The sequence below is a fragment of the Carassius auratus genome, unplaced genomic scaffold, assembly GCF_003368295.1.
Source record: "Carassius auratus strain Wakin unplaced genomic scaffold, ASM336829v1 scaf_tig00215730, whole genome shotgun sequence".
In the NCBI taxonomy this organism is placed as follows: domain Eukaryota; kingdom Metazoa; phylum Chordata; class Actinopteri; order Cypriniformes; family Cyprinidae; genus Carassius; species Carassius auratus.
Genome location: NW_020528215.1, coordinates 1 through 15288, shown reverse-complemented (window position 1 = coordinate 15288; position 15288 = coordinate 1). Strand labels below are relative to the sequence as shown.

Sequence of the window (15288 nt, the reverse complement as noted above, 5' to 3'; positions counted from 1 at the left end):
ACAGATCGTGAGTGATACTGCAGAGGTATGCATCTTAATCTTAGAGTCATCTTAGAGAATTTGATGTCTTGTATTGATTTGATATCTCTGAATTGGCTATGCATTGGCATAATACATGTTTACCTGACTGTTAATAAATTGTTACATTTGAGTCTATTCTGTTTTACTCTGTAATTATTGACTCTAGTAGATTAATAGCATTAATAACAAACCGGGTCTGGTCTTTTTCTTAATGAAACACATTCTCAATAAAGGTCTTGTCCTTATCTTGTTGACCCTGAATTCCAGTTAAAATCTCTGTGTGACCCTTGCGATGGACTGGCCGCTCATCCAGGGACTTGAGACGCTGGGTTACGCTCCAGCTCCCGTTTGGATAACAGAATGCATACAGTTCACAGAACTGGGCTAATGTACTCAACATATGTTGCAAGGAAATACAATACAATACAAACACATGTCATATTTCCTCAGATCTGTCTGAAATTATTTAGGAACGAGAAGCAAGAGTCGCTGAACGTGCAAACATCACTTTGAACAGCAAAAAAACTAAACAAAAAAACTGTTTCTTGAGCCTAAATGTAGTTACGTTACCCCACGGTGCTCTGACCCATCACAGCATGAGTAAAATGATGGAAAACACACTTTCCTCCTGCTTTCCCGTATATACATGTGAAGAAGAAACATGCACGGATGAGGAAATAAAGTGTGGGGCTTGCTAGATGCTAAAAAGAGTTGCAATAGACCTGTAATAATAACCCAAAGTGTGTGCACAGAAGTCAGTGTGAATTCAGATCTCTTTCAGCAGTTAAAAACACCATTTATTTCATGTAATTTTTGTTGTTACTTGCATTGATGTTTTTATTATTAATAACATAACAGAACTGATTATATATCATAATATCGTTGAATGATATTTGCCTCAGCGTAGGCTCGGAGTTGCTCACCATAGACCTGTGTGTGTGCGGTGTTTGTGTTTTTGAGGGGCAGGAAACACTGCTCAAGTGTAAGTGAGAGATTTCTTTCTTCTCATTTGTTTTTTATTCATTTCTGTCATGGTATCGGTTCAGTAGAAGTATCCAGATATTTCAGTCAGGTATCGTATCAAAGTCAAAATGTTGGTATTGTCACAACATTAATATACATATACAAAAATAAATAATCACAGTTAAAAAGAAATTCCATTAACAAAGTTAATATCATTTATTGGATTATACATCTTTATACAACTTTAATGTGTCTGTGTAATTTTTTTTTTACTTTTTTTCTTTATAGTAATTATACAAATGATTGATCTGACAGTAAAAACTGATCTTCATCAATACAAAGGAGAAAAGCACAGAAACACATCGTCACTCAGCCGGACTCACACACACACACACACACACACACACACACACACACACACACATACTGGTTTTTGTGGTTTAGCAGTACTCTGATGGCCAAACCAGTTGGATGGTGGTTTAAGGGGACACCCCTTTCCCGGTGTCCTACAGAGATGATAAAACTATCAAAAATTTGTTTTACTCTGCAGAACACAAATATCACTTTGGATTTTCTTTACACACAATAGAATTGATAATATGACAATATGATATTTTGGTGGTACACAAGGACTGTCACGCCCCTCCTATAATGTTCCCGCCCATTACATAATTGGTATTTATAGGGTCCGATTGATTTATGAGGACACTCGTTTTACAATACACAAAACATGTCCATTCTCTGGATTACAGGGACCAATGTGTTTTACAGGTACGTGACCCCATACACAACACACAGACATGTCCCTATGCTGCATTACTAAGACTGAGGTGGTTAAAGAGTACAGGATCTTTAACACAATACACAACATTACAGACACCAATGTGTTTTAGAAGTACTTTAATAATGACTTAAATTTGTGAAATAAAAATAAACATGTTGTCAAATTCGCCAATTAATTAAACGGGTAATCTTAAAAAAAAAAAGGAATGCCACACAAAACAAACATCAAATAATTAAGTGTAATTCACCAACTAAAAAAAAAAAAAAAAAAAAAACTATAAATCAAATCAAAAGGCAATCCTCATGTTGTAAGTACCTCACTAAACACACAGTGTACATGAGATTAACTCTCTGAGCACACAATACATGTTGCAGATGTGTAGAGAAACAGATTTATCTGTAAAGGAATGGTTTTCTTCCAGAATGAAAACTGTCATCATGTACTCACCCTCCACTTGATCCAGACCTGCATCAGTTTCTTTCTTCTGTTGAACACAAAACAAGATTTGTTAGTTTATGAACAGTTGATGGGCACCGTTAACTTCTATAGTACGAAGAAAAAAAAAAAAAATACTATGAAAGTCAATGATGCCCATTAACTGTTCAGATACTAACAGATCTTGTTTTGTGTTCAACAGAAGAAAGAAACTGATGCAGGGCTGGATCAAGTGGAGGGTTAGTACATGATGACAGTTTTCATTCTGGAAGTTAAATTCTCTTTAAGAGACAGGTCATCCAAAAATCAATGAGAAATTGACACAATTTTGTAATTTTTGACAAACTAACAGTCAACCTCGATTTCTACAAGGAGATATTCGTATGAATTGCTGGCAGTATTGTACAGTAACAGTATTGCACTATGGGAAATAAAAACAACAGCCAAAGTGCTAATGTTAATTGAATGGCATCAAGAACACACAAAATGTACTGTAACATCACTTGCTTTGGGTTTTCCTTTTTAAGCTAATTCCTCGATTTCTTACAAAATCCCTTATGTTCCGTGCACTGCGTCTCACCAAAACAGGATCCTCAGCAGATTTACACTGCTGGCATTCAGTCAGTGTGGCCAGTTTTCCTTTAGCTATGTGGCCCTTAAAATGTTTCATTACAGCTGTAACTTCAGCGTTTGACCAGGACACCTTCTGCCCTCTCCGTGGGTTTTCAGTTTCTGCCTCACTCTCACTCTCTGTACAGAAGAATACATACTTTAGTGAGTTCTAACTCTACGAGAGCTCATGTGCTTTGCAACATTGATGGTGCCATTGCAATTTAAACCTCTGGTACCTTCAGGAAGTTCAGTGGTGCTCTCAATGGGCATCTTCTGAACACCTGCAGACAATCAGTCATTAAAAAAAAAATAATAATAAATAAATAAATAATATATATATATATATATATTTTAGTAATATCCTGTTATAAATTCTGGACTAATATAATACAAGGTAACACTTTATAATAGGGAACACTATTAACTACAACTTTTCCCTCAAATTCCTAATTTTCTGCTTATTAAAAGTAAATAAGATAGTTGTTACATTAAGGTATTGGGTAGGATTAGGGATGTAGAATAAGGTCATGTAAAATAAGCTATTAATAAGTGCTTACTACTACTACCACCACCACTACTACTACTACTACTACTACGCACACTAATAAGAAACTACAGCGGTGTGAAAAAGTGTTGGTTCCTTATTTTTTTGCATGTTTATCACACTTTAATGTTTCGGATCATCGAACAAATGTAAATATTAGTCAAAGAAAACCAATGAACACAACATGCAGTTTTTAAATGAAGGTTTTTATTATTAAGGGAAAACAAAAACCAAAACTACATTACCCTGTGTGAAAAATGTTTGCCCCTACACCTAATAATCGGTTTGGCTACCATTAGCAGCAACAACTGCAATCAAGTGTTTGCGATAACTTCCAATTAAATGTAAAGTCTGTTACAGCGCTGTGGATGAATTTTGGTCCACTCATCTAAGCAGAATTGTAATTCAGCCACATTGGAGGGTTTTCAAGCATGGACAACTTTTTAAAGTCACGCCACAGCATCTCAATAGGATTCAGGTCAGGACTTTGACCAGGCCACTCTTACATTTTGTTTTTCTTCAGCCATTCAGAGGTGGACTTGCTGGTGTGTTTTGGATCATTATCCTGCTGCAGAACCCAAGTTTGCTTGAGCTTGAGGTCACAACAGATGGCCAGATATTCTCCTTCAGGATTTTTTGGTAAACAGCAGATTTCTCCATTTATCACAGTAAGTTTTCCAGGTCCAGAAGCAGACCATGACACTACCACCACCATATACAGCAGCTAGAGTCCTTACGAGGTCAAGAAAATATGATCATATTACCCCAATTTTACAGTCTCTGCACTGGCTACCTATTAAGTTCTGTATCAGTTACAAATTATCATTACTTACCTATAAGGCCCTAAATGGTTTAGCTCCTGCGTACATAACTAGCCTTCTACCACGTTACAACCCATCACGCACCCTAAGGTCACAAAACGCTGGACTTTTGGTCGTTCCTAGGATAGCAAAGTCCACTAAAGGAGGTAGAGCTTTCTCACATTTGGCTCCCAAACTCTGGAATAGCCTTCCTGATAATGTCCGGGGTTCAGACACACTCTCTATGTTTAAATCTAGATTAAAAACATATTTTTCAATTAGCAATAATGCATCTCATAATTTGTGACTGCAGTTGTATCTGATCAAATTTAGCTTGGGTTAAACTAATTAATTGTACTTGGTTGGAACAGCAGCTATGTTAATGATGTCTCTATGTGTTTCTCTGTTTCTGCTGGATCTTCATCCTGTGGTAACTAGGATTTACACAAGCTCCAGTGTTGATCCAGAACACCTGAGAAGAGATGATGCTGACCCTCAGAGGACCTCAGATGATGTTAACACTGAACCAACATACAGAACTAACAAATATTGCTGCTTACTATGCAATCACATTATAATTGCTGTTAATAGTTTTCATCGTCTGGTTGATTATGTCTGATTCCTGTCATATGCACATAAACTGACAGTCACCACTTATAAGCTACTACTAAATAGTGTAGAAACTTAATTTTATGTGAAGTTGCTTTGCAATGATTTGTATCGTAAAAAAACACTAATCAAATAAACTTTTTACTTTTTTTAGTTTGTGAAAAATGGCTCTCACTGTGGTTCATTGGAGTCCCAAAACTGTATAACCTTTTCCAGATTGATAGATCTCAATTACTTTCTTTATCATTTGTGTCTGCATATTTTTGAATGTCGACATGATGTCTAGTTTTTTAGGATCTTTTGGTCTACTTGACTTTTTATCAGACAGGTCCTATTTAAGAGATTTCTTAACTGTGAAGAGGTGTGGCTGGAGAAACTGAACTCAGGTGTGATAAACCAGTTTCAAAGGTGGGGGGGGGCACTTCTGAACAAAGGGCAATGTAGTTTTGGATCTTGTTTTCCCTTAATAATAAAAACCTTCATTTAAAAACTGCATGTGTTTACTTTTAAATTTGTTACCTTTGACTAATATTTAAATTTGTTTGATAATCTGAAACATTAGTGTGACAAACATGCAAAAAAATAAGAAATCAGGAAGGGGGCCAACACTTTCAAACCACTGTAGTTTAGAGACCCTAAAATAAAGTGTTACCCAATATAATTTTCGACTTTGATGATTTAAAAATAAAAAAAACTTAGCTGACACATACCAGCATTACTGGAGTTTCCCGCAGCTCCAGCAAGAGCCTCATCATCAGATTCACTTTCTTCAGGATCACTGTCATCAGAATCGGTCATGTTGATCTCATCTTCAATGAAAAATAAAACTCAGAACATGAAAAACATCTGCATTCAGAAGTGAAATAACACAATCACACACCATTTATAAACCATTCCTAATGACAACGAACACAAGACATATTTCAGAGATTACTTTTCTTAAACCTCCCTGTGAGTTTAAAAGACCCCCTGTGCTAAACATGCTAGGATGGACGTACCTTCAATCTCAATGTCATCAAGGGATTTGCCTTGAAGATTAGGAAGACAGCCCTTTTCCATGGCTAACAGTAGCTTTGATATTTTAGCAAGCTGAGTAGTGGCTTCTGGCAGTCTGTAATAGTCACGGTGGACACGGATGTCATGCCCTAAGAAATCAGCAACCTGATCTAACTCGTTGTTTTTCAGGTTTAGGATTTGAGAGAGCGTAGCCACGTGCTTGCGAAGATGAGTGGATCTGAGAAATTCTGGATTTTGAGCTCCACATTCCCTTGCATATACCCTCAGAGAGTCCTGGCCTCTGTAGTAACTCTGGCAGTTTGGCCGAGCAAACAAGAAAGTATTAGTGTCTAGCACTCCACATGTACCTCTCCTGCTGACCAGTAGCATCAGGGCATCGACCATATCAGGAGAGAGAAGAACCGCAACCTTTCTTCCCCTCTTCCCCCTGATCTCAACTCGACTGAAATGGCTGCAGAGTTTCTGCTCAAACTTGCTCAGGCCCATCGCTACATCTTCATGGAGAGAAGTGCCGTCCCTTTCATTGAAAGCCTTCAGCGGCATTTTAGAGACCTCTCCTGCACGTCTGCGGTTGAAAACAATGATTCTGGTGAGTGTTGCTTTGGCCAGTTCTGCATAGCTTTGAGGAGATGCAGTCTCTTGTAGTTTCTGAAAAGCAGTATCTGCAGTCTTCTCAAGGAGCTGATGAAGAGACTGGACATCCTGGGTGAAGGGAAGTGTTGATGGCTTGTTAAATTTGGCCTCATTCAGTGTCACCAAAGCAGTGTGTGAGATCATCTCAGACCACTTTGAGGAGTAGAGCTTTTTGAAGGTCTCTGTTGATGAGATCAATTCCTTGTCTTCAGACATCAGTGCTCGGCACTGAATGATTTCACAAATCTTATTCAACGAATGCCCCAGTTTCAGGGCAAGGCTTGGGCTTTGGTAGCAGTGGCTCTCATCATCATAGCCAGACACCATTTGAACCGCTCGAATAAGTCTATGAAAATTGGCAGGTTTCAGAGCTTCTTCAAGACTGTACACAGAAAACTGTCTACGCAAAGTCAGCAACAATCTTCCAACTTCACGGAGTTTTTGTCGAATATACTCAAATTTGGTAGGGTCATGACCATGTTTGTTAAAAAACGACTGTGCAAGCTGAAGAATACTCAGGTCATTTTTGACCACAGCGGAAATGTCATCCTGCTTCATCACACCTAAGAGTTTCCAAACTCCTTGTGATATGTGCTGACTGAATGAAGACTCTGCCATAGATGCCAGGCCCAAGACTCTCCTCCTCCCTTGCTCTTCACTGTCAGCTGCTGGTTTTGAGGGACATCTTTTTAAATGACGCCACAGATCTCTCCGTACAAACAACCCTTTGCAGTACATGCAATGCAAAAACTGCTTTGAATCACACTTTCTTTTTGGTGCTCGTTTTATTTTAAGAGCCCCCTCTCCAGACTGTAAAACGTCAGTGTTATGCTGAAAGTTGCCCTTGTTCCTGAGCTTTTGCAGCATTGCTTTACGTTCTTTTGAGTGAACTGGGAGTGACAAAGCCTGAACAACTTCAACTTCAGCCATATGAGTTTTCAAATGGCGCGCTAGCTTGGACTGAGGTTTCCCACAGATGTAACAATAATTCTTCCTATTTGCTGAACAGGAGATTTTTGGTGACTGCACACAATGATCACCTCCAGCCATGCTGCGTTCCCTCTCTTCTCTCAATGTTACTGTGCTTTTTGAATTCAAAAGCTTACTATTGTGTGATTGAGGTGATGACATAAGCACATCTGTTGACCTGCATACCACTGAGTCTTGCTTTCTGGGAAAGTCTGATTCACTGTCTGTCTCAAAATCAGTAAACTGCTCCTCATGACACATTAAATCAGACTCATCATACACACTTGCTGCTTCCATGACCTTCAGGACTCCTTTTCCTTTGCCCTTAGACACATTCAGGGTAGTTACATCTGATCTCAGATGTTCACTAAACTTAGATGACGCAGCTTCCTGTATATCTAAGAGTTTAGCTTGGTCGTAACGTGCTGGTCTTGTTGTCAACTCATCTGAACTGTCTGACTGATGGTCTGACTCTGACTGAGGTATGTAATCCTCATCTGACAGCTCATCTTCCTCTGAACTTACTTCCTATTGTCAAAATATTTATGATTAATTTACAGCACCGATAACTCAAAAATATGGAACAAATGTATCAAATCAAATATTTTCTTACACACAATGACCGTCTTCCATCCCATTCATGGAGCTTCAGATAGCAGGACTTATGCCAAAAACTGGAGCACACTATAAAAGAAATGTCATATGTCAGGACACGTTCAACCGCTAACACGAGATGCTATGCCTAAACGTAGAATAAGGTGAAAACAATGTAACACTCCTATTATTATTAATGGTATTACATATCTGTGCATTAGCAATGGTCTGAAATCTCCTTCTCTCCTACTGCCAAACTCAACAGTTATACCATTTTGAACTGACTTCATAACATTGATTAGTGATACTAAAATGATAAAAATAGAAATGTCATGATGTATAGAGTACAAATGACCATACTAACATTTACATCTCAGGCCAATCCACTTGAGAGCTGCAACAGGTCCCACACATTCAGCACATTTATCCATGCTTGATATTGCTGAAGTGACCACAACATGTCTGCAGACCTGTGAAGAAAAAAACATCAGTGAGTGTTAAATTAAAGCAACAAAGAAAGATTCTAAAACATACATGTGATACTACATTACGAGCTGCATTGTCTTTCAATAATAATTTAATGTATTTTTTAATGACAGGGAAGTTGTGGTCATTTAGTTAATAAGATCACTTACAATCATTAAAAACATTTACGTTACAGACCTTAAAAGGTACTGGTCAATATATTACTACAAATCTACATTTAGAGCGGTCCTGGAGGGCCGGTGTAAACTCTGCAGGACACTGGCCCTCCAGGACCGAGTCTGGACACCCCTGATTCAGACATCGACTAATATTACTGAAAGTGAAAACAGGTCACTAAATACATGCATTTAGTAACAGCAAAGTGTACAGTTCATGCAGACATGGACTTCAGAGCAATCACTGTTGCACTGAAATAACAGTTCATCCGAAACATGTGAATACCTCCTTAACTCCTTCAACTGGGGCACAAAAGCTCTGCTCCTCATTCAACACATGCTCTTTGACAGGTGACATCTGAAAACAATGAAAAAAAACAAGACTTATGTAGAGATGATTTCTTGCAACATCAATCTAACATTTCATAAAATATGCAATGCACATTTAATTACCTTCTCAACACAGTCCTGATCATCCAATAGTAACTGGTCCTTCTTCAGAGTCACCTGAAATTAAGGAAACAGAAATAAAAAATAAATAAACATTCTACTGCAGACAAAGGATTCAGGGACTGTACAAATTGATAATGAATTACCTTTTCCAGTCCTTCAGAGGCTGCACAGATACTGAAGTCCAACTCTGACTGATCACTGACAACTTTCAGCTGAAAACATGAAATCAAAAAATTTAATTAAAATAAAATAATTATGTTATAAATGAGTTACCAAAGCAAAATAAATAAATACAGTTGTGTTCAAAATTATTCAACCACCTAGAGACTGCAGTACTTTACAAATACAAGCTTTTCTGAAGATCCAGGATATAATAAAACTTGCATCTATAACAGTTCACTGGAATATTAAAAGTGATATTGTCAATATATAATGTAATATATTTGAGTTATAAGATTTTTTAATAATACTGCTATGTCATAGTTATTCAACCCCTATTCAACATTGCTGTTTTTAAATCACTTATTTGCATGGTGGGGAATGTAACAGTCTCAAAACACAATTAAGCTTTTAGAAACTCTATTAAAAACAGAATTAGCTTGAGCCGTTACACATACAGTTAACCCATGCATGGTGTTGAAGTTAAGTAGCAAAAATATCAAAAGAGATCTCACAAAAGCAAAATTGAAGAAATATTGTATTACTTTAGAAAGGCTAAGGCTATATGAAGATTTCCAAGACATTGAAAGTTCCTAGAGACACAGCTCTCAGCCTTATTTCTTAGCTTAAAGTGTGTTTTACCAGAAAACCTTTGAGGTTGTGGAAGAAAAAGCACAATATCATAAAATGTTTAATCAGAGCAACTGAGAAAAATCTGCAATGTACAGCCAAAGACTTGCAAGATGACCCAATGAATGGAGGAAAACCCATTTCAAAGCAGTGTGGTAAGAAGAACACTAGACAAGTATGGCCCTTTATGTTGAGACATCTTGATGAATACCCACTCTTGATCAAGAGAACAAAAGGCAGACTTGAACTAACTAAAGTTCATTTGTGTAGACTTGTGGAGCTTATGAGGAATGTTTTATGGAGGGATGTGACCAAACTGGAACTTTTTGGACCCATGGATCAGCAGTATGTCTGCTGGCAAAACAGGCAAAACTCATAAGCAGAAGAACACCATCTATATCGTCAAACTTGGAGGTGGATCAGTCCTGTTATGGGGTTTCTTTACTGTAGGAAGGAAGTGGAAATCATGCCTGTATGAAGGACATCATGGATTCTTTAAAGTGTCAGGCCATTTTGACAAGAATTGTGATGCCTTTGGTGCAAAACTGAAGCTGATGATCAATGGACTTTCCTGTCAGGACAGTCATCCCCAAGAGTACACAATCCAAATCTACTTACTGCTTGGTTCAGGGATCAGTCATAGAATTGTTCTTGAGTGACCTGTTCAGTCTCCAGGCTTAATTCTCATTTCATATATCTGGTTGAATTTGAAGAAAGCAGTGGCAATGTGAAAACCAAAGATTATCAGTGATCTGAAAGCTTTTTCAGGTGTGGAATGGCCAAACTGTAGTAGAGAGGTGACAGAAGCTTCTAAACACTTACAGACAGTGTTTATTGGTGATTTTAAAGAATAAAGATTCTGCACAAAGGGGGTTGAATAATTTTGAACATGAATGTTTAGAGCCAATTCGAATTTTATCATGATTCATCAATTTTCCATTCTCAGAATCACTCAAAAGTGTATTAACAAACGTTCTTCTAATACTTTTACTGATGCCTTCGTTAAATTGATTTCATAAAATGTTATCCTCCACAGCAAATTGTCTTGCAAGTCAAGGGGGTTGAATAATTTTGAACACAACTGTAAATAAATCAAAAAATATAATAAAATAATAAATAAAACAATAAAATACAATAAAATAAAATCACTCAATCAATTGCAGTACCTTCTCTACGTCTGTGTCTTCTGACTCGGACAGAGTGTTGACTTCAAGTGTGGACGGTTCAACCCACACTAAGAGTCTAGAAAAGAACATCAAATAGTCATCTGTGACAATAAATGAGCACATAAAATACTGATATAAACAAATTTTATAATCTTGCTTATATTTTATCAATGTGAATTAAAAGTAAGATTACAATATTTTCAGATCATATTTCAATTTTCAAGTGTTACCTCAAGTTAATGTTCATGATTTTGTATGTATTACCTTACATGCATATATATATATATATATATATATATATATATATATATATATATATATATATATATATATATATATATATATATATATATATATATTCCAGTATTTCAGGTGGTGTGTGTGTGTGTTTACACCTGTGTTACAAGGACCCTGTTTTATGAGGACCGTCATAAGAACATAGTCTTGACATAGTCTTGATGTCACATTGTGTGTGTGTTTAGACCCGTGTTATGAGGACCCCGTTTTATGAGGACCATCATAAGAACATGGTCTTGATGTTTGACCGAAGAATCTCAGTGTGTCGTTTGTTTGACAAAAGCCTGGTATTTGAAGACCCTAGTTATCACCATGACATTGGGCTGCGTGGATGTGAAATATTAGGCTAAATATGGATCATTCACATCCCATTGTGGCCATATGATATTGAAAATGTCTAATTGTTATATTTAGATTAAGTATCTTGCAATAGGAGTTGGTAAAAAGTCAGTTTTATTTAATCACCACATATTTTTAAATGATAACTGAGTAGAATCAGTGTCTAAAGAACCTAAAGAACTCTGAACAAGGCACAGCAGCTATAAAGGTATCCAAGAAGTTCTTGAAATAATTGTGTTTGTCCTTAAAAGAATGGAACAGATTACATTCTCTCTTAGAAAAAAGTCTTGACTTGACTGGGACTCTTCAGTAAAGTCAAGACCAAGTTCTTATGATGGTCCTCATAAAACAGGGTCCTCGTAACACAGGTGTAAACACACACACAATGTGACATCAAGACTATGTTCTTATGACGGTCCTCATAAAACAGGGTCCTCGTAACACAGGTGTAAACACACACACACACAAGACTATGTTCTTATGACGGTCCTCATAAAACAGGGTCCTCGTAACACAGGTGTAAACACACACACACACAAGACTATGTTCTTATGACGGTCCTCATAAAACAGGGTCCTCGTAACACAGGTGTAAACACACACACACACAAGACTATGTTCTTATGATGGTCCTCATAAAACAGGGTCCTCGTAACACAGGTGTAAACACACACACAATGTGACATCAAGACATGTCAAGACTATGTTCTTATGACGGTCCTCATAAAACAGGGTCCTCGTAACACAGGTGTAAACACACACAATGTGACATCAAGACCATGTTAAGACTATGTTCTTATGATGGTCCTCATGAAACAGGTGTAAACATACACACATCCTGACATACTGGAATGTACATGCATGTAATGTAAAAAATAAAAAGTTACTAACATTAACTTAGGTAACAACTGATGTTTAATACCTTTACTTTACTATAATCCAATAAGTCAGAATGGACAGTATAGAGGTGTCAGTACCGTGCATCTCCATGGCCACTCAGAATCACCATAATCATATGTGATCTCTTCACCAGGACAGATGCTCCTTGTGGCAAATAAACATAAGTGAGGTTTTCCATCCACACGAATCGTCTTCATCCTGCTGTTTGGGTTAATATGGTCATCGTTTACAAGCCGCCCAAGAGAACCGTCATCTCGGGCTGCATCGACACTAAACAAGAGACAGACAATATCAGCACTGAAACCTTAGGACCAGCAGATGTCATATTCTGTGATCACCAATCATTTAACACTCATCACCAAGCTTTGAAAACACATGACTGATAATTATAGCAAAATATGACCTCTAATCATTGACATTTCCACTGACACATTTTGAATCATGTAAATTAATTACCAGTTAACATGTAGATCAAACACGTGTACATACCAGAGGAGTTTTCCATTGTAGCGAAACTCAAACATGAAAACTTTAAGTGCATCGTGATATATTCTTTGCCTCCGCTCACATTCTTCTTTGCTGATGAGGTCTCCTCTGTATTCCAGCAGGAAATCTCCTTTCTCAAAGTCAGTACAGCTGAACACACCCCTCCCTAAACAACAACAGAGAGGTGAAACCATCACGAGAACCACACGTCATCAACCGGAGACAGATTTAGTACACGAGTCACTTTAAATGCATAGAAAGAAAATTCTGTCATCATTTACAAACCATCAAATGGTTAGTAATGTCTTATTTTGCCCAACAAAAGATATACAGGACTGAGACAACCTAATGGTGACTATATGATGACAAAATCTTCACTTTTGGTGAACTATACCTTTAACTTGGCTCAATCAATTAATTTACCTCACCTTTAAGATGACTGATGAACCTGCCCTCGAGTCCATTCTTGTCTTTCTGTTCAAGTGAAAACTGTATGGCCTCCTCCACGGGCTTCAGCTTTCTCCTTCGCCTCACACCTTCAGCCATCCTATGTGTCTGCTTTAATAACAATAAGAACTGTTGGACAGAATATATGTGGAATATGATGTATTCTGAGCATATGCTGAATATACTATTTTGACTGGTTATCTTTGTAAAAGTGCTTTGACACAATATGCATTCTACAAAGCACACTACAAATAAAGGTGACTTTAACTATTATATACAGTACATATTGGGAAGTGAAAAGAGCACATCTCTGAGTTTATTAATTAAACCAAGCTGAACAGTAATAATAGTAAACAGAACTGCCCCTCCCCTTCAGACTGTAGCCATGACAACAGATTATTATGATGGCTAGACTGTTCTATTACTTTTACAGTTATACTGTGAACGAAAAGAATGTAAACTGACAAGCACTGCTGAGTCTCGTCTGATGTTACTCTTTATAGACGAGACTTACAGTAATCACGCTAGCGCCATTAGCATCACGCGCTAGCTGCTTTCTAAAGAGCACTGAAGACACTCACGAACAAGCCAAACTGAGCCACAAGCTCTCAGAGAAACGGTTTAACAGCAGTATTACTAACCTTTCATATAATAGTTGTTTCCAACAGCTTCACACCACAGATGTCTTCGCTTCAGGTGCACAGATTGTGTCCGGTCCAAACAGGAAGTTACAAACAGTCACACTTGCCTCGCTGATTAAAGCACGTGTACACGGGATTTATAATAATATAATAATAATAATAATAATAATAATAATAATATATATATTTAAATAACCATCTATGAAACGTTACATTAATAGCGTTACATTAATTTACAGATATTAAACCGAGTAATTACAGCTTTGATGTCACATTCATACTTTATATGATGATATTTAAGGAACATGTTTAATTGCACGATCAGTATGCATTTATATAATTAAATACAATCGATAAATTATTACAAAAAATGTTTAAATAATTACCAAACTGCATTAACTTACTTGTACGGCGCTATTAGCGGCAGAATGTAGCCCCGCCCACCGCCGCCATTTTGTTTTCCCGCCTTCCGATGCCGATCTAGCCAATCAGCGGCCTCCAAACTTACACAAGTGTAAAATATGCAAATTTTCGATGACGCGGATGCAGTACCGGGGCCGGGCTGCAGGGGCGCACTCCCGAGCTCAGAGGATACACAGTGTATAGTAAAATTTCAGATTTTTGTGGTATATTAGGACATGGCGCGAAACTTTGAGAGGGAGCTTCTGGGACATAGAGAAAGGCATCTACACTGTCGGAATTATAAGGACATGGGCCCTGTCCTCATAAACCCAAATGTCCCTGTAATGCTGGTGCGTATTCAGGTCAAAAGTCCTTGTAAACCACAAAAACCAACACACACACACACACACACACACACACACATATATATATATATATATATTACTATATACTATATATATTATATATATATATTATATATATATATATATATATATATAATTCAGTTCCCCAATAGTGACAATTCTGTCATTAGGTACAGTATTTGCTCTCATCTCTCTTCAAAGCCTGTACTGTATGCTTTTCTTTTTATGTTTAGCACACACAAACAAACACACTACACAAAAAAAATATATATAATAATAATTAATAAATAAATTGTTTCACAGAACTTTTACTCAAGCACTGCTTATCTCAAATGGAATGCAATATCAGGTTGAGCTAACAAGCACGTTTACTATGTCAGAG

At 37.2% G+C, this 15288-nt stretch overlaps 2 protein-coding genes across 2 annotated transcripts; both read right to left on the bottom strand.

Moving 5' to 3' along the window:
• Positions 1 to 1562: 1562 nt before the first annotated feature.
• LOC113095459 (uncharacterized) lies at positions 1563 to 11072 on the bottom strand. Its single transcript, XM_026260998.1, has 11 exons — positions 11031 to 11072; positions 9219 to 9287; positions 9076 to 9129; positions 8909 to 8980; positions 8346 to 8451; positions 8001 to 8071; positions 5767 to 7915; positions 5479 to 5577; positions 3052 to 3096; positions 2784 to 2953; positions 1563 to 2252 (listed from the first exon to the last, which is right to left on the bottom strand). The coding sequence occupies exons 4-11, from the start codon at positions 8978 to 8980 to the stop codon at positions 2088 to 2090; spliced, it is 2877 nt and encodes a 958-aa protein (XP_026116783.1). The 5' UTR covers positions 9076 to 9129; positions 9219 to 9287; positions 11031 to 11072; the 3' UTR covers positions 1563 to 2087.
• Positions 11073 to 11088: 16 nt separating this feature from the next.
• On the bottom strand, positions 11089 to 14950 carry LOC113095461 (histone-lysine N-methyltransferase set-1-like). The gene is made up of 6 exons (XM_026261000.1): positions 14544 to 14950; positions 14140 to 14250; positions 13480 to 13609; positions 13055 to 13217; positions 12643 to 12835; positions 11089 to 11106 (listed from the first exon to the last, which is right to left on the bottom strand). The coding sequence occupies exons 3-6, from the start codon at positions 13595 to 13597 to the stop codon at positions 11089 to 11091; spliced, it is 492 nt and encodes a 163-aa protein (XP_026116785.1). The 5' UTR covers positions 13598 to 13609; positions 14140 to 14250; positions 14544 to 14950.
• Positions 14951 to 15288: the final 338 nt, after the last annotated feature.

What these genes read in the sequence shown, in the direction of transcription:
- LOC113095459 (XM_026260998.1), bottom strand. Translation starts at nt 8,980, where the DNA reads ATGTCACCTGTCAAAGAGCATGTGTTGAATGAGGAGCAGAGCTTTTGT. An exon ending in ATGGAAGACGGTCATTGTGT is followed by an intron (nt 7,916 to 8,000) that starts GTAAGAAAATAT and finishes TTTTGACAATAG; the next exon opens with GAAGTAAGTTCAGAGGAAGA. An exon ending in GGGAAACTCCAGTAATGCTG is followed by an intron (nt 3,097 to 5,478) that starts GTATGTGTCAGC and finishes GATTGTCTGCAG; the next exon opens with GTGTTCAGAAGATGCCCATT.
- LOC113095461 (XM_026261000.1), bottom strand. Translation starts at nt 13,597, where the DNA reads ATGGCTGAAGGTGTGAGGCGAAGGAGAAAGCTGAAGCCCGTGGAGGAG. An exon ending in GTTCATCAGTCATCTTAAAG is followed by an intron (nt 13,218 to 13,479) that starts GTGAGGTAAATT and finishes GTTGTTGTTTAG; the next exon opens with GGAGGGGTGTGTTCAGCTGT. An exon ending in TACAATGGAAAACTCCTCTG is followed by an intron (nt 12,836 to 13,054) that starts GTATGTACACGT and finishes TCTCTTGTTTAG; the next exon opens with TGTCGATGCAGCCCGAGATG.